Below are 22,245 nucleotides of genomic sequence, written 5' to 3' on the forward strand. Positions count from 1 at the left end.
AGGAATAGACTGAAAACTTTAGTCCCATTTTATTTTATACCAAAACAATTATATCACGTTCCATGAGACAAGAATTCAGTTCCGAAGTGTTATGTCGTCCTCAAGAATAAAAAAATAAGTTGAATCCCATTTTATGTTATCACATTTTTTTCTTCTGATATGTTCATTGGGAAGAAAAAGTGTTATGTCGCATTAAGACTCAGGATTAGACTGAAAAATAAAATCAGTCTCATTTTCTGTTAATCAGAATATTGTATACGATGCAATGCCATTGTTGTCTCGATGCAAACATGGACCGGAGGGGATCCTCGAATAACAGGAACTTAGTTTCCTTTAGGGCAATCCTTCGGGCTCCATAGATGGCTTTCTTTTCTTTCTCTGTGTTTTAAATGCTGTTGTTGTTTCTTTTAATTTTGTTTACCAATGTGCATTTTGTACTTGTTTTGTTGACATAAAAAATAAAAAAAAAAAAACATTGGAGAGCTGTTGATAGTATAAAACATTGTGAGAAACGGCTTCCTCTGAAGTAGCATAGATTTTTAGAAAGAGGTAATTTCTCACTAAGACACTAAGATAATAAAAGGATTCTAGCCAGAAGGCTTTTGTTCCTATCTGAAAGCACACAAATTCGTCCAACAAGGGTGTTTTTTCTATCATCATTTTCTCGCAACTTCGGTGAGCTCAAATTGAGCTCATTTTATGCTTAAAGTCACCTGGAAGTGTTTTTTTTTTCAAAATAAAGCTTTTATCACTAATATATGTGTTTTGATGAGTTGAATGTGAATAAACAGTTAACTAAGGTTTAAAAAAATCAGTTCTTATGTTATTTACAAATTTAAGAGTAGACCCCGACCCGAGAGGGCGCTGTTCGTGACGTCAATCGAGGCAGACTTTGCCTGTAATGCGTAGAGTAAACACAATTGCACAGTACATGTACGGACCAAGTCGTGAGTTTGTACGTTTCAAAAAAAACAAACATGTTTTTTCCGGCAATGCCGACCAGGTGTATTGCTGCTGAATGCAGAAAAACACTTTTTGAAATGTACCAACTCACGACTTGGACGTGTTTTATGTACTTTGCACGTGTGTTTACTATACGCATTGCAGGCAAAGTCTGCCTTGAATGACGTCACAAAAGGGGTAGGCGGAGTCAGCCCCCAAACAACTTTATATATTTTTTAAACATATAAATCGTGACAAACAATTACTAAAAAAATTGTTTTATTGTTCGTAAGCATATACTCTTATGTTTGAAAGAATTTTTTTTTTTTTTTTCCAGGTGACTTTAATATGGGACCCACCACGTGAGAAGACTGATCTTTGACAATTACCAAACGTGTTCAGTGCCTTTAATAAAGCCATTCCTATCAAGTTAAAGATAAAATAAATGATTACGAAATACAAAATGTGATTTGTGTTTAAGCAATTATAAACTCCCTGTTTAGACCTTGCAAAATTGGTATGAGATAATTATGTACAAATTACTTTTGGGTTGATTCTTTGCATAACCAAAGAAAATTTTGAAGTTAAACACGCGGGGAAGTGACTGGATAAATTATTAAAACCAAATGATGTACATAGGCCTGCATCTCAAAATGGACACTAGATGTAGGTCCGCAACCTTTATTTACAGTCCACAACCTTTATTTACAGTATAACAAAGATGTCATGAGCGATGCGTAGAGTTTCTGACGGGTAACAAGCAATTAAATCTAGAACGGGAGAGAACAAACAAACGGATGTGGGGACGAGGATAGCGATGACATGAAACGGGGGGAAAGTCAAACAAGACCATGGAATAGCGAGCGAGGAAGAGGCACTTCTTGTGATAGATTGGGGTGGGGCGGTTAGGGTTAGGTTGACAGTCAAAACTTCTCCTTCAGTGTGGTGAAATAGTTAAAGGCACACGTTGCCTAGGATCGGTCGAGTTGGTCTTTGCAATGCGTTTGAAACCGTTTGTTATGAAATGCAAATGGTTATAGATATAGATAATTTAAAAGTAGAATATAATGATCCACACAGATATGCTTTGAAATTGCACGGTTTTCCTCTTTAATACGTCGCGAAGAAACCCGGTCGGCCATTTTTTTTTATAGAGTCAAATTTTTGACGCCATAAAATGGCTGACCGTTTTAGTTCGCGACGTAAAAGGAAAACTGTGTAATTTCGAATGCTTTGTGGGGACTATTATATTCTACTTATCTTTCTAACCATGGCACTTCATAACAAACGGTTTCAAACGCTTTTCAAAGACCAACTCGTCCGATCCAAGGCAACGTGTTCCTTTAAGTTCATTCAATAGATAGCAGTTATTATGCGGTTTCGGGGTAAGTGTGGGACGTTTTGATTCGGGGAAGGGGTTTTGGAAAGCGGAAGAGGTTGTGAGAGTCACTAACCGTTTGATGGATTGGTAGCACTAGCTGATGGTTAAAAAATCAAGTAGGATACTAATTGCAGGTTACCGCTTTTGGTGCATATGAAAAGGCATCTAAAGTTAATTCGGGTGTTCAGCTGAGGAAACTGGCAGTGAAGTAACCAATCATGTTAGAGTTAGGTTGACAGTAAAAACTTCTCTTGTAGTAGTGTGGTGAAATAGTATTACTGCATTTAGATATACGTAGATTGTTGTGTGGTTTTGAAGATTGTATGGTGGGGACGTTTTGTGATTCGGGGAATTAGTGTTTGTGAAGCGGAAGCGATTGAAATGCGACGGATTGCTAACGCTTGTTGAGGGGAAATACTCAGTGTGATCCCGATTGCCATCGTTCACTACATTGATGTTTGTGTTTAAATATTTTTTTGTTTACAGTTAGTGCACCTGGATGACAGGCGCCTGAATTTGTGTCACGCCCCCACCCCGAACCTTGGCTACGCCACTGCAATCGCTGTGTGGGCATTTGTTTGTTTTGTACTTCAGGACAATCTTATTCTGCATCACTATAATAACACTGTGTGGTTATGTGTAAGTCCACATAGTGTTGCAAGTCCCTACATGATGTGGACCTCTTTTGTTCTCAGATCCACACGTTGTACTGTATAGTGTTAAAGGAACACGTTGCCTTGGATCGGTCGAGTTGGTCTATGAAAAGCGTTCTGTAACCGTTTGTTATAAAATGCATATGGGTAGAAAGATGTTGTAAAAGTAGAATACTAATGATCCACACAAATATGCCTCGAAATTGCGTGGTTTTCTTTTTACTTCGTCGACTAACACGGTCGGCCATTAAAACATTTATGGGAGTCATTTTGACTCCCATAAATGGCCGACCGTGTTAGTTCGCGACGTAAAAGGAAAACCGTGCGATGTTGAGTGATACTTGTGTGGATCATTATATTCTACTTTTAAAACATCTTTCTAACCATATGCATTTCATAACAAACGGTTTTAAACGCTTTTTGTAGACCAACTCGTCCGTTCCAAGGCAATGTGTTCCTTTAAAACACTATGAAAATCGGTTGTCTGTCGGCGGTTTCAAAGAGTGGATTGAAATACAGAGATACCCGTGTGTGACTGTTTTTTATGACTGGTGGTATTTATAACATCCCCCTTATACGGTTGCAATGAAAGAACGAAGACACGTGAACTTTTACCATCAACTTAACACAGAGACTCTCTTCTCGACATCAAAGGAATCCATTATTTAAATTGTGGCTGAGGTCCCGAGCGGTCTTCGGCGCATTGATTCTTGTTATCAGCCTACTTTACTCCTTTACGGCTCATTTTCTAAACAAATCAAGCTTGAAAATCTTAGTTTCAAGCCCGAGTACACTCCATCGAGACGCCGAGAGTGGGGTCGTTTTCACCCGATGACGGGGAATGGACGCGGCATCGTTGTGGTGTTGTTGACGACAAGGATGGGTTAAATTAGTTGTTGATGAGGTGGAAAGCTAATGCATGAACTCGTGTTCCTGTTAACGAATAACTGACCGAAAGAACATGAACAAACAACCATTGCGTGGTGTATACTATGCAACGGAGCCAAATGGTCCTCCATGCAAATTAGAGCACTACGACACCGGACACTGTTGGTAATTACTCAAAATAATTGTTGGCATTAAAAGAACACGTGGCATTGGATCGGACGAGTTGGTCTATACAAAAGCGTTTGTAACCGTTTGTTATGAAATGCATATGGATAGAAAGATAATTTAAAAGTAGAATACAATGATCCACACAAGTTTGCCTCGAAATTGCGTGGTTTTCCTTTAACTGTGCGAACAAACACGGTCGGCCATTTATGGGAGCCAAAAAATTTGACTCCCATAAATGGCCGATCGTGTTAGTCGACGAGGTAAAAGAAAAACCGTGCAATTTCGAGGCATGTTTGTGTGGATCATACTATTCTACTTTTACAGCATCTTTCTACCTATATACATTTTATAACAAACGCTTTTCAAAGACCAACTCGACCGATCCAAGGAAACGTGTTCCTTTAAACTCACTTGGTAACGAACAATTTAGAAGAGACGTTGATAGTATAACACATTGTGAGAAACGGCTCCCTCTGAGGTAACACATGTTTTGAGAAAGATGATATTTCCTCACTCAAACATTTGAATATTAAAGACTTGAGGTCTTTTTTAGGCATCTGGAGGCACACAAATTTGTGCCACAAGAGTGTTTTGTCATTCATTATTTTCTTGCAACTTCGATAACCGAGTAAGCAAAAAATTTCCCAGATTTTTTATTTTATGCTATCATGTGTAAACGTTTGGATACACCAAGTGAGAAAACTGGTCTTTGACAGTTTCCAAACCAACCGACGTGTCCTCTAAACGAATAACCGACAATGACATCTATAAACGAATAACGGTTAATCGAGAGTCAGTCTCAGTGATGGCAGGATTCGACCCAAGTTGGTCTCCTCTGCACAATTTGTAGTCTTCATTGACTGACTCATGACAGTGCACGAATAATCGATAGATCACACGGCAGTTATCAAATAATGGTTTCCTCGAATACTGGTAGTTGTGGATGAGTCCATTTCACAACGTTGAGTGATAGGCCCAATTCCATAATGCTGTTAAAGGTACCAATTATTTTTTTTTTTTGCTAGCAATTATTTTGAGTAATTACCGGTAGTGTTCAGTGTCTTTAAGCAAAAACTACTGCTTGACAAAATTACATTGTTAAGCAAAAATTTAGTGGGGCACCAGCCACAACAATGCAAATTTAATGTAATTTTGACTGGTAGCCTGTTCTTGCTAAGCGATTCGATTCTGTGCTTAGCACCTTTTTGAAACTGGGCCCAGGGCTCTATCTGATCTTTGGTTTGATCTGGAGTAATTAGCAAAATAGTCTAGACTTCAAATGCACTTGCAGTGTTTTAATCAATTTCAGCAGAGTGAACCGCCAACCACTGCTAGGAAATCAATACGTCCTCGCCAATTGTTGCATGAAAAAAATCATGTCGAGCTTGCTATAGTGTAGATCAATTCTTGCATACGTCAATTTAGTTATAGCCTCTTTTTGTGGGAGGAGCTGCCTATCGAAATATCTGCCTGGTTTCTCGACGTTTCGACTAGAGTGTGCTCCAGTCGACTGTGTGTAGTCGGGTTGGCGTAGTGGTATCTTTCCTAACGTCTTCCGCGCCTAGGACCCCGGTTCGAATCACGCTATGGGCACTATGTGGATTTGGGTTCAGTCCCCGCCATGTGCAAAATTTCATTAAACCTGCAGTGGATTTTACAAAGAGTTAGGACTACCCATGCAATTTGTATATCTCCTAGGACTAGTCCTAAGTTAGGACTAGTCCTAACTCTTTGTGAAATCGACCCCGGTTTACATAAAAACCTGCTAAGCACAGACAAATCTTGTTTCACAAAACCAGCCGTCGATTTCACACATAGTTAGGACTCGTCTTATCTCGAGTTAGGACGAGTAACTCGTCCTAACTTAGGATTAATCTTAAGGTCTGCATGCTACAGTGCAGGGTTGGGACTCGTCCTAAGTCCTAAGATTAATCCTAAGCTAGGAAGAGTTTTGTGAAATCGACGGCTGGTTACCAGTCAAAATTCCGTAAAGTTTGACAATATTGCAACTGGTGCTCCACAATTTTTTTTGCTTGAAAAGGATGTTTTAGCTTTATTAAATTTGGCCATGACTGCGTCGTGTTTCCCTTTAATATTTCATCTTGGGTTTTCCTCCCACATCTGAAACTGAAACTTCCTCCCCCGTTCTTTCCATTAGGTTCTTCGCAAGAGCAGAAGTTCGCATTCGTGAGATTCATTGGCTTCACAACCAGAATAAATAAGACTGTAAATAGCATGAAAGGGGATTGCAAGTTTCAAAATTGACATATTGGGAACAGACCTCATTCTTCTAGGCTGATTGGTGCTTTTATTTATAAATATAAATACTTCCCCTGCCGATAATGATCAAGGCTCTTGTAGCATGTGTTATTTGTTATTGTATAGAATAATTTTTGTGATTTATTAAAATAATTTTTTTGGTATAATGTATGATGGAATGTTGTTCACAACGTCTTGTAAATTGCCGAATTCCGGATTGTCTCTAGTGGTTTGTGTCTTCTGGATGGCGCTAAAGACATATATATTAAAGGCAGTGGACACTATCGGTAAATTGTCAAAGACCAGTATATTCTCACTTGGTGTATCCCCCAAAAATGCATACAATACCTGGCCTCAATATAAATAATAGCCATCGGAGTGGCAAGAGAATAATGAAGAAAAAACACACTTTATTATAAGCACATATTTGTGTGATTTCAGATGCCTTGATTTCAAGACCTCAGCAGGGGTATCGAAATCAATTCATTACAGTGGGCATGGTGAGAATTACTTCTTTCTCAATTACTTCAGAGGGAGCCGTTTCTCACAATGTTTTATACTATCAACAGCTCTCTATTGCTTGTTCGTATGTTTTTATGCTAAAAATTATTTTGAGTAGTAATTATCAATAGTGCCCACTGCCTTTAAAGGTAAATTTGATGTGCTTGAACCTACGTTTAACGATGGTGCCTATAATACCATAACTTGAAAGAATAAAAAAAGTACATCATTGTAGATCAATGGCATTGGACACATTAATGGTAATTGACAAAGACCAATATTCTCACGTATTGTATCCCAACATGCATGAAATTAATCGTCTGCCAAAAACTTGATTCAATTGGTCATCGAGTTTGCAAGAGAATAATGAAAGAAAAACACCCTTATTTAGCGATCTCATGTCAGTTTTGAAAACCCTTTGTGAAGTAAGATATATGTACGCAGTTTGCTCTCTAGTGAATTAACATAAGGTATCGTGTAGGAAATCGTTGTGTTAAAGTAATTGTATTGGTATAATACCGTCTCTGAATCACGACAAGGTACGATACAAGGCATGGGGTTTGAAACATTGAGTCAAATTATATAATGCGCGCGGTAATAAAAAAACTTAACCTTTGTTGGAAGGAAATGGTATACAGTTAAGTAATGAATTTCTATAAATTCTAATTTAATAATGGATACGACGCCAGGTCTGAAACTGCAATTTTTTTCTTATTAATTTGACATAACTTAATATTCGTTGTTGATAAACTGTACAATGTAAAACACTGTACTGAAATACAATGATCTACAATGGAATGGCTACAATTATTTTTTACTAAGTTTGGCTCCGCGCCAATCAAACAAAGGGGTATTCAGCGATGATAAAAATAAGTTCCCTGCGCAAAAATATACAATAAAGGCCCATCCTGTCACAACGGCATTTCTCCTTCCAGCCATTGTTTGGTTTGCTATGATTTTACCGGAAGCATAGGCCTACGGCTGAGGTAAAACAACATAAACAAAAGGCATGACAGTTCAGATTGCCAACAGAAAACTAGCTTCCGTTTTGTATATAACCAAAAAACCTATACCAAGGATAAAATTTGTGATTATTGGCCAGCCATGAAACGTCGATCAACGCGACTCCCACTGCCAGTCAAGACGCTTCTTGACTAGCTCAGTCAGAGAGGAGTTAGGCCAGCTTTAGACAGAATGTCGCAGCGAGTTTATGTATACACAGGAATATTTACCTCTGTCTGGGAATGCCCAGTATTAACCTTATAGGTTGTGATTGTAGATTCACCAGAACCTGAATGTTTCACGCCCACACTGGATCTACAAACAAGGGACAGGCAACCATGAGCAAAAACGGGACAGAATACTGCCATGGAAGTGGGTTGACAAGTTGTACATTGAAAGTTATTTGGAACGAGCAGTGATATAGAAGGCAATGTCCTTACAGCATGAAGACAATATTGGTTGTCAAAAACCTCACACATTACGTGAGCCATGCAACGTACACTTGGAATGACAAACTTGTCGAAGTTTAATCTAAATTAGATTGGTCATGATACTGAAGAATACTGAAGAAACAAATTACAGAATTTTGAACATAACCTAGATAATGATATAAAGATGGTCTAGGTTGTATAACTTAACCCTGAAATGCTTTTGCCTGGAACGCTATGGTTTTTGAGTAACGATGAACACAATTATTAGCCGCCAACCCCGCCCCCCCCCCCCCAACGAGAAGAGAATGTGTGGTTATCCAACTGATGGTGCTATGGTATCATCGACTGGGCCCCTGCCTTTATCCGCAAGGAAAGACAGGTGCCTGCTACTCAGATCCAGTAGTTCCATTGGATACAATGGGTGCGTTCGTTTAGCTTCCCTGGGTCTACCCCGCGGTGCTCGCTCGGGTGAGCCCCTGACTAGAGCTAAACGAACGATCACTCACCGCTCTCGTAGTGACGTCATGTACCTGGGGCCAGCCCCAAGTGACCCACTCCACAAGCAGGGCACTGAGGGCTGACCCGGGTGAGCCCCTGGAATGACGTCAAAGCTATTCGAACGCACGGGGGGGGGGGGGGAAGACCGGGGTCGACCCAGGGAAGCTAAACGAACGCATCCAATGAAATCAGTGGATAAACGTGCACAGTGACATGAGATTTCCACAGACGCCCAAACAGTATCACGTCCGCCATAGTATTTGGCTGCGTATCTCTATGTGAAATGCATGTAGGTCAAAGGTGAATGTACACGCCGGCTGGAGGCCGGTCTCCGGCGTTATTCACGAGCCTTGAAGTGTGACGTCAGATGTTCAGGCTATGTTATAGTCTATACACATTTGCTCCCACCCAACAGAAACAATAATCTTAGAAATACTAACAAACCTTGCCCAATCAGGTGTAGAACTAACCGGTACAAAAACAGCCCAATTCCTTCCCTAACCACCCTTCTCAACAGTTGAATTTTAAACTTCTTGTTTTTTGTGGAGCTGGAACCCAAGTTGTATTTTTTTGTCAATAATTATTGTACATAATCTTTTTAAAGAATTTTTCTGTAAACACTTAGTTCCCTTTTTAATATTTATATAATGTTTTTTTTTTCTTGTTATGCATCTTTTAAATTCAATTCAGCCCTCGGGCTGCGATGTTTGAATTTTTAATAAACCAATAATAATAATAAAGTAATCATAGCTTTACCAGTAACAGTATTTGACTAACCTACATCTGTAAGCCGCCATGGCGGCAATGGAAGGCCATTAGTACACATTTGGCGACGTTACTGATGACATTCGAGTAATTATTTTTCTAATTAATTAGGCCAAGTAAGCATAGAGTACCATATTCAAACAACGGCTGCTTAAAGGAACACGTTGCCTTGGATCGGTCGAGTTGGTCTTTGAAAAGCGTTTGTAACCGTTTTTTATAAAATGCATATGGGTAGAAAGATGTAAAAGTAGAATACAATGATCCACACAAACATGCCTCGAAATTGCGTGGTTTTCCTCTTACCTCGTCGACTAACACGTCGGCCATTTATGGGGGTCAAAATTTTGACACCCATAAATGGCCGACCATGTTAGTTCGCACAGTAGAAGGAAAACCACGCAATTTCGAGGCAAACTTGTGTGGATCATTGTATTCTACTTTTAAAACATCTTTCCAACCATATGCATTTTATAAAAAACGGTTACAAACGCTTTTGCTTTGACCAACTCGTCCGATCCAAGGCAACGTGTTCCTTTAAACCGTCTATAGAGCGTTTCATGCGTTATACTATCGCAAACTGCTGTAGGCTTTTAAAACAAAAGCTTTACACTTTATGAGTGATTACCAAACGTATATCTTCCCTTTAAATGGTTCGGGTGACTTTTTTAACACGTCCACAGATATACATTAAAGCCATTATACAAATAACTTACAAGGTTTACAGAAGGTAATGGTGAAAGACTTCTCTTGAAATACTATTCCATAAAATGCTTTACTTTTTGAGAAAACATTAAAACAATTATCAATTCTCGTTGTCGAGAATTTCGGATTTATTTTGAACACATGTCATTATACACGGCGAAACGTGCGGAAACAAGGGTGTGTTTTCCCGTTATTTTCTCCCGACTCCGATGACCGATTGAGCCTAAATTTTCACAGGTTTGTTATTTTACATAAGTTGTGATCCACAAAGTGTGGGCCTGTTTATCGAGAGTGTCCAATGGCTTTAAACTTAGTTTGAATATTATGGTAGTAGAAAGCTTCCCTTTAAATTTATTATCTTGCTGAGGTGCTGTAGACCTAGTTTTTTTTTAATGAGTAAAGCAATGTCACGAATTAATTGTTGTCTCAGTTTTTGCATGCAAAATGTATTTACCAGTTATGGTAGAAAAAACATAACTGGTAAACACGTTTAACGTGCTAAAATAACTTTCGTTTCACTGAGAGGACAACTATTTCCATGACTTGTTTTACTCATTTTCTCAAAAACTACAGCACCTCAGCATGTATTAAAGGAAAGCTTTCTACTATCATTATCTCAAAACCGTGCAAATTTAATGTAAACCTAAAAAAATACCCAAACCCTTAGTTGAAATTTTGTTGGTGCGTTTCCCCTTTCCACATTTTGTCTTTGTTACGGCGCCGTGAGAACCTTTGTGGATTCATCGGATGATACGGTCTTATTTTTTCTGCCCACTGTCTTCAAGAAAACTGCTTTTCAATTCCAGAGGATAGCATCCCTAAGAACCGTGTCAATGGGTTGTTTTCTTCATCTTTTGTCGTCCATTCGTAACCAGACAGTGCTTAAGGCAACCGCAATATGCATTAAGAATAATAGGACAAAAACATGCGACTGTTAAATGCAGTTCTTCAAAATACATGCATATAATTTACTGAGACATTTGCAAGTCACGTAATGTTTCAAAACCCCATGCCTTGAAAACTAGACGGTTGAGCAATTTGTCCAAATGTAAGAACCTTTTATTTCTTATGCAGGTAAACATGGACAGAAAGTTTGTGCAAACAATCTATATCGTTAGCTCGGTGGTCTAGTCTTTCTTCACAGACACAAACTCAACTCAAATTACTCAAGAGTTGGACTCAAACTCAATCAGAGTGACTCAGAGGGCGCCTTATCCACAGTTTCTCCCTACTCTGACAAACAGTCTCTCAGTGGAATTATCTAGTGTCTCAAGTTAACATTTTTGAAAACAACTAATAGGGACTCATAAACCTGAGACACGATTTCAACCTCAAATGACTCAAGAGTTGGACTCATACTCAACCAGAGTGACTCAGTGGGCGCATCCACCCTACTCGGACGAACAGTCTCTCTGTGGTTATCTAGTGTGCCTCATTTTTTTGTAAACACAAGTGAATTGTGACTCGAACCTCAAACTCGAACCCAATCTGAGTTACTCGACAACAACTCGGTCAGTCTCCTGACGATTACTAGAACGAGCAAGTCGAAACGTTGATACCAATAATTGAAAACACACTCCGTGGTAGTGAATGTTTATATGAACGAGAAGTCCCCTCGATCAACTAAAGCTATTAAGTAGTAGGGGCCTAGTCCCGGCCGATTTTCGACTTTCTACCCAGGTAGTAGTTAATAACAAGCAGAACAGTTTCTTTTATGAACTGAAAAGTCTCCCGAAATCCACAAATCTCGGGGTCTTGCAACGCTCGACATCGGGGTATCAATTCTGATCATATTAAAGAGTGTTTCCCATAGGTTTGTAAAACCAAGGTTTAAACCACCTTTAAAGACAGTGGACACTATTGGTAATTGTCAAAGACCAGTGTTCTCACTTGAAGTATCTCAACATATGCATATAAGAACAAACCTGTGAAATTTGAGCTCAATTGGTTGTCGAAGTTGCGAGATAATAATGAAAGAAAAAACACCCTTGTCACACAAAGTGCGTTTGAGGTCTCGAAATCAAATTCGTGGAAAATTACTTCTTTCTCAAAATGTCACTTCAGAGGGACCCGTTTCTCACAATGTTTTATACCATCAACCCCTCCCCATTACTCGTTGCCAAGTAAGGTTTTATGTTAACAATTATTTTGACTAGTTACCAATAGTGTCCACTGCCTTCAAACCACCTTTAAGGAAACCTTACCTCGTTTCTCACGACTCGTTATAATTATAAAGTTGACGGGGAACTATCGCCAACGATACGGCAGCGGGTCCGGCTGCGTGAGTCCCCATGGGCTTTCCGAACCGCTAGTCGTGTCTCGCAAACTCGTAACATTCGCTCAGGAAATAAAATACGGCGCGCATGGGTAAACAAGACAGAAATAGAACAGTCATTTTACGACTGACATATAGTGGAGTGGGACGGAAGGATACGGTTTGGGGAAAATGTGGAAAATAGATGAGACGAAAAATGGGAAGGATAAGGGGTAGGAATGAGCCGGTCATCCCGGGGGTGTTCCGTATAGGAAATATCACAATACTCTGCCTGTTGGCCAGATTGCGTTTCAGTGGAAACAAACTAAAAGGATGACAGTATTGTATGCACCGGCAGATTTCTTAATTATTCCAAAACGGAAGTCCGGTCTCCGTAAACAGGACGAGGGTTTGGTTTCAGGTGTGAGGGAAAATACTAATCGAAAATCTTGCTTATAGGCAAGAAATATTTCGGTTGCAATTTTTTTTCGGACATAGATTTATCAGATACGTCAAGTTAAAGGCAGTGGACACTATTAGTAATTACTTAAAATAATTATTAGCATAAAACCTTACTTGGTAATGGGTAATGGGGAGAGGTTGATAGTATAAAACACTGAGAAACGGCTCACTCTGAAGTGACATAGTTTTCGAGAAAGAAGTAATTTTCCACGATTTTGATTTCGAGACCTCAAGTTTAGAATTTGAGGTCTCGAAATCAAGCATATAAAAGCACACAACTTCGTGTGACAAGGGTGTTTTTTCTTTCAAAGTTATCTCGCAACTCCGATGACCAATCGAGCTCAAATTTTCACAGGTTTGTTATATGTTGAGATACACCAAGTGAGAAGACTGGTCTTCTTTGACAATTACCAATAGTGTCCAGTGTCTTTAATAAGCATTGATCCTTACTTTCAGAACCGTAACAACGCTTGTTCTTGATTTTTTAGTTATTTAGTTCGCTTTTGGACAATCTATTTGCTGCTGTTTGTTTGTTAAAAATGTTCCTCTTCTTTCATAATTATTGTCAGAGTGTTGTTGTTTTCCAAGTATTCTGTTTGTTTTACTGTATGGTTTTTAAAACCCGAATGCGTAAAAATATAAATTAACTCTGAATTAGGCTTATTTAAGGAGTTTACAAACCTACATCAAACATCACTAGAGAGCTACTTTCACATAATGCTTGACGTGGAGCTAAACATTTGAGAAACACGATTTAAGGTCATTTTGGTATAAACTTTAATTGTTGGTCAAAATGGTTGATTTTTAAGATGTTTGCACTTTTGATACCAACGGGACAAGCTTTAGTCCATGAAGGTAAGTTTTAGATCAGATTGAGGCTCTAGATATTAACAAACACCATGATAAGATCGAAAGAAAGAAATGTACAGTGACTATAGGCAATATTAATATGATTTGCCTTGTTCTAAAATTATTGATCTGAAAAGGTATTGGTCATTGACAGAATCGTGACTCTGTCTGAGCTATTTTAAAGACACTGAACGATATTGGTAATTGTCAAAAACTAGTCTTCTCACTTGCTGTATCTCAACAATAACAAACCTGTGAAAATCTGAGCTCAATCGGTCGTCGAAGTTACGAGATAATAATGAAAGAAAAGACACCCTTGTCACACACAGATGTGTGCTTTCAGATGCTTGATTTCGAGACCTCAAATTCTAAATCTGAGGTCGCGAAATCAAATTCGTGGACAATTACTTCTTTCTCGAAACTTCAGAGGGAGCGGTTTCTCACAATTTTGTATACTATCAACCTCTCCCCATTACTCGTTACCAAGTAAGGTTTTATGCTCACAGTTATTTTGAGTAATTACCAATAGTGTCCACTGCCTTTAAACAGATTGTTCGTGATGGTGCCATACTGCAATACTGATTTACTCCATGCATAAGATACAAACTTGTGTTCGAATTCCGGGTGTGACCCATGCGTTCTTCGCTGAAACAATTTGTAGTTGCTTCTCTACACCCAGGAGGATTTGAGGGTAGAGATTTGTGATTGTGATTTATTATCTACATGTGCGTCAATTTGGATGCCGGGTTTGGGTGAAGACAGTTGTAATAACTAGGTTTCTCAAATCGTTCGGTAAACAAGAGTCCCATAATGATCGTCGCGTTAAAGGCGAAACATTCGAACATGGCGAATACGAAGAAGAAGAAGAATAATGCAACGTTTAAAGCCATCAAAGACCAGTCTTCTCACTTGCTGTATCTCAACATATACATAAAATAACAAACCTGTGAATATTTGAGCTCGATTGGTCGTCGAAGTTGCGAGATAACTACCCTTGTCACACGAAGTTGTGAGCTTTTAGATGCTTGATTTCGAGACCTCAAATTCTAAACTTGAGGTCTCGAAATCAAATTCGTGGAAAATTACTTCTTTCTCGAAAACTACTCCACTTCAGAGGAAGCCGTTTCTCACAATGTTTTATACTATCAACTTCTCCCCATCACTCGTCACCAACTAAGGTTTTATGCTAATAATTATGTTGAGTATTAATTACCAATAGTGTCCACTGCCTTTAAATTTGCCACTTATAAAGACTTATAAAATGAAGTTTAAGATAATTTGCACTGAAACACATTTTTACTTATTAATTTTAGTTTGAAATGTTCTGAGAGAGTAACATGTTTCTGGTGTCAGTGATGGGTATTTTTTGTTCCACAAGATTGGTACATTGCGAGGTAGTTCTAAGAAGAGCCGGTTTGAGGCCTACTGCTCAGTGAAGACGGTCAGAGCACCCTGACTGAAACGTCGAGTAGTACAAAACCGTACTTTCTCAGAGCCATCACTACTCACTATAAAGAGATGTTTAAAACGGTGTCACCGCAAACCTTACTTACTCGATCAACTGTGTAAATAAATTGCACTATCAGCCTTTTTATTTCTCTACACAAGCCATGGCAACACAAGAGCCCATGTCAATGTATTGAAAAGTACATGAAACTACGAGAAAAATCAATGAAATGATGCTCATTGTTGTTACAGGTTTTTTAAAAGCAACGGACTGTCCTTTCTCCTTTGCTCGGGTTAGTAGTTAAATGAATTTTATAGTGTTATCTTTGATATGATTTTTTGTTAAGGGTAAGACTCTAGGGGAAAGGGGAGCACTTTGCGTTGTTTGAAGAAGATGGGGGTTGGGGGTTGGAAAGAAGATGGGCTAAAAGTAGGTCGCAGCTTGAGGCTTTTTGAGTCTAAATACTAAGACGGTTTATCCGATTACACCATAAGCTCACAACGACTCAATATCGACAATCTAGTTAGTTAGATGCTATCTATAATGCGGACAAAGACGGTCAATTAGCGGCTACGGGCGACATTATAAACCTAGCTCTGGGGAACTGAATAAATCCAGATTTCAACAGCGCGATGATCCAGTTTTTACGGCTAAATAATGACGGGTTTTGACCGGGAAAATCCACTCAGCCCATTAACAATAGCCGCCTAGCTATTGCGTTAATGCAATAAAGTCCGAGGGCTCGTTCCCCAGGAACACAACCTCGTCCCAGCTCCGCTCTGAACCCCCGCCAGCTACTTCGAAACTGTTCTCTTATAGCAAGTGGATTAAAGTTGACGGGCAAAGCCTAAGACACTGAGATTATGGGTTGTATAAGCTACCTCGGTAAACCCTCATACTGTTATTCTCATTACCATTCTATACCAATTCATGTCTACTCAATGATCCTGTACTGGTTTCAATATCAAACCCAGAATCCATTAAAGCGCATCTGCTGTACAAGAAATTTTGGTCAGCAAAGAAAGTAATACACGTGTACACATTGGGCCTGACTTTTTTCCTACTACCTGGGCTCAATTTCATATAGCTGCTAAGCACAAAAATTTGCTTAGCATGAATTTTTTTGCTAAGATAAAAACAAGATTACCAACTAAATATCCACGTGATTTTCAGGTTAAGCAAACAACAGCTGGATACCAGTAGAAGCAATTTGCATGTTGTATCAAGGAAGAAATTTCATGCTGAGCAAATTTGTGTGCTTAGCAGCTCTATGAAATTGGGCCCTGAAAACTTTTGAGCTTTACGATTCAAATAAAGGTGGCCCTTACTATAAATTGCTTTAAGGGTTAAAAACAAAGACATATTATCTCTAATTATCTTGGGTTGCTTCTTTAATCTCTTTTTATTATTTACCTCAATGAGTTTCTGGTTATGATTAACCCTTAAATTGTTACTGTTTGTTTGTGCAAAAATTAGTTCATGGCCTGACGTTTCGACCCTAGCAGACTTCTTCTCGAAGGCTAGTTTGTTTGTGACACATAATGGGGTATTCTTTAAGTAGGCACTAGGCTACTACAATGTGCTTTGACATTGAGTGTGCACCGTTTTTGCGGGAAAGATGAATAATACCGAAGTCTTATAGCGCACGTATCTACCAAACAAGGTACTCAAGTCCCTGAGTATATACAAACTTTCAGAAAGATATGTTATTGCACTGATGAATTCTGAGACCCAATTATCTAGCCCTTATACGCGTTTACAAGTTGCTACGGCGCATACAGCAGCCACAGCCAGGAACACCGGGTCAAACCCTTATCTTTTCGATAAGTGCACTGGGTTCTTTTACATGCGTTGCACAACACATGGGACCAACGGCTTTACGTCCCATCCGAAGGACGAAGCAATGGTAAGTGTCTTGCTTAAGAAACACAAGTGTCACGGCTTAGGATTCAAACCCACACTCTGCTGATCATAAACACCAGAGTTCGATGGGTGCTCTTAACCGCTCGGCCACGACACTTCCACTGAGAAAGGGAATCATGACAATTTAAGAAAGGGGATCATGGGGAAGACCAAAATGCCGCTCTACTAAACATTGTGTTTGTCTCGTTCCTTGCTCTGTCTGCCCTTTACGTTCTGTTGTAAGTTTGGTTAATCCAGTTTTTTAATCAACAAGACTTGATCTTTTGAAAGTGCTCAGTAGTTGGCTCTACTTCATGTTGCCTCTACCTCATTTAATTGTAATTCTTGTAGTTCTTTATAAATCTTTGTTCAAATGACCTTCTCGGTAATTACATTTACAATAAGGAATTCAAATGTTTATTTGATTTGAATTGAATGGAACTTTATAAAACAGGTCAGCGTGATCGAGTAACCGGGCCACCAATTAAACAAACCTATACCAAACATGTTCAATGCGGTCTCGTCTACTAATCATGTACAATTGATGTCTGAATAACAACTATTTCAATAGACAGAAAAGGGCAATCGTCAAAGCACGCAGACAGTAAAGTTATACATGACATGTATATTTTATATTTATAAGAAATCTTTGGACATAACTCTTTGTTGGCAGTGGCCATTTTGGGCAAACGGTAACTTCTAACTAAAATATTAAAATACTTAGGTCTGAAGCATTTTATTGGGCACCTGAAAGCACACACATTTTGGAGCAACAAGGCTGTTTTTCTTTCATTATGTTCTTGCAACTTCGATAATCAAATTAGTCAAAATTTGCGCAGATGTTTTATTTTATGCAACATGTTGGGATAGGCTTACACAAAATTAGAACACTTATATTTGACAATAATTATAAGGTGACCTGTGTTTTTATAGGCAGATGGACACTACAGGGAATTACTCATAATAATTATTAGCATAAAACCTTTCTTGGTAACGAGTAATGGGGAGAGGATGATAGTATAAAATATTGTGAGAAACGGCTCCCAGTGAAGTAATGTAGTTTTCGAGAAAGAAGTAATTTTCCACGAATTTGATTACGAGGCCTCAGACTAAGAATTTGATCGTGGTCTCGAAATCAAGCATCTGAAAGCACACAACTTGATGTGACAGGGGTGGGGTTGTTTTTGCTTTCATTATTATCTCGCAACTTCGACGACCGATTGAGCTCAAATTTTCACATGTTTGTTATTTTATGCATATTATGTTGAGATACACCAACTGTGAAGACTAGTCTTTGACAATTACCAATAGTGTCCACTGCCTTTAAGTGCGTAATTCGTTCCCACCCGAGGTTCCGAAGACGCACAAGGGTTTCTATTTTCACCCGATCGAACATCTATCATTTAACCATCTCGTCTTATAAACAGATGACGTGTTGCTAAGTTGTAAAAACGTCAGTGCGAGGCGAACCCTAGTGCAACCTTTTATTAAATGAACACTTGCCACTTTGATTTCCTAACTGCTCAACACAACGCTTTCGCTTAATTTCATTTAATTTAATGGCATCACAAGCTGAGATTTTATTTGCACTACAGATTTCTTTCCTAAAAAATGATGGGGAGAGGATGTTGATGGGGTTTCATTGATGTGTGTTTGTGACTTTTAGAGTTTTTCTTGAAACCTTCAGGTATATATGGTTTCTCTCCCTGCCTTTCACCTCAATGACTGCGGTTCGAATCCGGGACTGGTTGGGTTTTCGTTTGTCTTGTTTCCGATGTGCATTATTTTCAGGCGTTTTGTATACAAAGAGGGTTTAATCAAAATGTCCTGTTTATGTTATAATACACTGCCATCGTAATGGCAGTAGGCAATGTGTCTTGATTTGCAGTGATTAGAATATAGCATTTAATTTTCATTGACAGACGATCGATTGATTGGTGCCGTCGTAAGAGCGGGCATTAGATAGCGACATTTTCAGCAATGCCGCATGTGGGTTACCAGTGACATCAGACCAAGAATCGATCCCTGGGGCACACATTCCGATTTTGTGTGGCCCACCCGCGTGTAATAAGACATTGAGATTTGTTTTAAAGTCCAGTACAAATTATTCTATTAACAATGGGTTTTCTATGGTAGTAATGACTCGAACGGAATCTGAACCAAAGACCTCCGGATTAATGCGCAGGCGCTTTACCCATTAGGTGTTTGTGGACCTATGATGGTGGTTTCCCTAATTTGTCAGTATCTTGGTTCGCGGTGTGCAGGATATCTGACAACATGTTACGTTACACCAATGACTCGCGTTACAATCTGAGCACCTTAAAGGGGTCTTTATAAAGTGTACAAAACACGCAAATTGAAAATGTTTGAAAACTCACCTGTATATAAAATGAGGTATCCAACAGATAGCAAATATAACCACGAGTACAAGAACAGTCCTGGCGAGTCTGCGACGGGCTCTGAGCTGCCTCGAGTCCCCGTGACCCTCGCAAGGAATCGCCCTGGAGCTTTGGTACAGCTGCGCCGCAATCAACAGGTAGTAACAACTAATAATGGCAAGAGGTCCAACGAACATAATGAAACACCTTAAGACTTCGTGGACCTTAGCTTCCACCGAGCCGACCGGGTAGGGTAGACATATAGCCACGCTGATACCTTCGTATTCGTAAATTTCCAACCGGGCGTAAATTGCTGTTGGGATACCGAGAAGAATCGACATGCACCAGATGACAACTGAGACGATGTATGTCCGGGCAACGGCGTTGGACTGTCGCCTCTGCATGGGGCGGACGATGGCCGTGTAGCGGTCGTAGCTCAGGGCAGCGAGGGTGAAGACAGACACCCCGTGTGAGATTATCGGCACCACGTTGCCGAACTTACACATAGCGACACCGAACGGGTACTCGGTATAAAGGTACGACACGAAGGTGACTGGAACTGAGGTTATGACCACAAAGAAATCCCCAAGTCCGAGGCTCGCTATCAAAATGTTCGGCACTGACCTCATGTCCGGATTGAAGAGGACGATACAGACCAGGGTTCCGTTGCCCACTACTCCGACGATGCCGAACAGGACCAGGAACCCCATAGCTACTGCTTCATAAGCGTCTACGGGCTCTTCAAAATAAGTCTCATTATAAGAATAGTTGCTGTAGTAAGAAGCTAGCGTTGTCTGGGAACTCATCTTGACTGTTGTTAATTCCGGAGTTCAACCGAAATCCACAGTGTAATCTTGACGGACTAGTCGAAGGTTCTAAAGCAAAAAACACCGAATCCGTGTCTTTAAAAACTATCAATCCGGCGCTGGATAAAGTTGCAATTCATCCGCTAAATAAACAAGTCACCCTTGTGATGGTGGAGTCAGTCTTGGAAATAAAATCATTTCGCTGATAGAACTTCTCTTTACGTGCGAGCTTTCAACGAGTAGCCGCCTACACACGACGCCCTCAGTCACTGGCAACAACTGGACGGTTGATACATGAATCCAGCGGATAGAAAATCCTGACATAAGCCGTGTGTTCCAAACTGCATGGTTCCTAAAAAAGCTTAGAAAACGCTTTTGGTTGAGCCGTTCACGTGTGTTGTGCGATGTTCACGTGTGTTGTGTGCTGTTGTATGTTATTATGAATCCTTGTCGCTATCTCACGTCCCAAACTCTCGCCTCCAATAATCAACCCACGAACACACATCACGTGGTTTGATGCCCAAAAGCTTTTTGCCAATGAAAACAGAGATGTGGCTGGTGAGCAACTGTCTCGGTGTATGTATAAATGCAATGAACTGCAACCACACTCAATACAAACTCCCGGTTGGTTGTTTATTTGGCGCATGCTCAGACGCCTAGACGTTTCAACTACTCTGATTGGCCGTGACTGATGATGTTGGATTGTTGGCATTGACGGTCGAGAGACACGCTCTGTCATCCGTGCACGGACGTTTCACTGCTTCATAATGTCAAGAGAGGGCGGTGTGACTGTTCACGACGGCTGCAGAGTAGAGAATTATTAGAAGCACAGACGTGACGAATAATAATGGCACGTTCATACGCTGCTTTTGCAATCCCCAGAAGCAAACTTGTTTGTTTACGTTTTTTTTCCTAACTAACGGTTTCACAGCACTTACAAAGTCCCTCACCATATAACATCAACATTACATACTGTATGTATTATGAAATAATAATGATATTCCACTTGAAATAATTATTCTTGCAAAAATTTGTTTTGAGAGTCATCTTCTCAAATGAATTAATGTACGTCAACAACTCTAACTAATATTGTGAAGTCTTTGTCATGTCCAAGTCTTTCATTGTATGTTAATATAGGAACAAGTATGCTTCACTTTTCTCTTAAAGGGAAGGTACACGTTTGGTAATTGTCAAAGACCAGTCTTCTCACTTGGTGTATCCCATCATAAACATTAAATAACAAGCCTGTGAAAAGTTGGGCTCAATTGGTCATCGAAGTTGCATGAAAATGATGAAAGAAAAAGCATCCTTGTTGGACGAATTTGTGTGCTTTCAGATAAGAATAAAAGACTTCTAGCTAGAAGTATTTTATTATGTTAGTGAGAAATTACCTCTTTCTCAAAAACTATTACTTCAGAGATGCTTCAGAGGGAGTTGTTTCCCACAATGTTTTATACTATCAACAGCTCCCCAATGCTTGTTACAAGTCAGTTTTTAAGTTAATATTTGTTTTGAGTAATTACCAAACGTGTACCTTCCCTTTAAGAGCGTAAAGCTATGTATGATTGTATATGTGGCATGTTAGAGGCATTGTGTACACTATTGGTAATGTTACTCAAAACAAATAATTATGCACACAACTATAATGCCCCTTTGAGTTGTATGCTAATAGTTATCCGTAGAAATGTCGGGGAGGTGAAATTCATTGCTCATAATCACATAATTGTACACATTGTTTTGTAACTAGACCATCGTGGAATGCACAATTTTTTATTTAGTATACAGTATAGAGCTGTTCAATTTTCAAACACGTCATTATTGACTACTTCACAGTAATAGTCGCATTGGTATTATTCATCAACAGCACTGGACACCTTTGGTAAAATTAAAACGTAATAATTATAGTCAAGGACCCCTATTCTGACTTGGTGTATCTTAACATGCATAACATAACGAG

General features: G+C 39.4%; 1 protein-coding gene across 1 annotated transcript in view; it reads right to left on the reverse strand.

Moving 5' to 3' along the window:
* The window catches only part of LOC139947364 (neuromedin-B receptor-like), a 39,966-nt gene extending 19,678 nt beyond the window's left edge, over positions 1 to 20,288 (reverse strand). The window contains exon 1 of the mRNA XM_071945260.1: positions 19,483 to 20,288. Coding sequence (XP_071801361.1) covers positions 19,483 to 20,288 — 806 coding nt within the window. The remainder of the gene's footprint in view (positions 1 to 19,482) is intronic.
* Positions 20,289 to 22,245: the final 1,957 nt, after the last annotated feature.

This window comes from Asterias amurensis, chromosome 14 (genome assembly GCF_032118995.1).
Source record: "Asterias amurensis chromosome 14, ASM3211899v1".
NCBI lineage: Eukaryota > Metazoa > Echinodermata > Asteroidea > Forcipulatida > Asteriidae > Asterias > Asterias amurensis.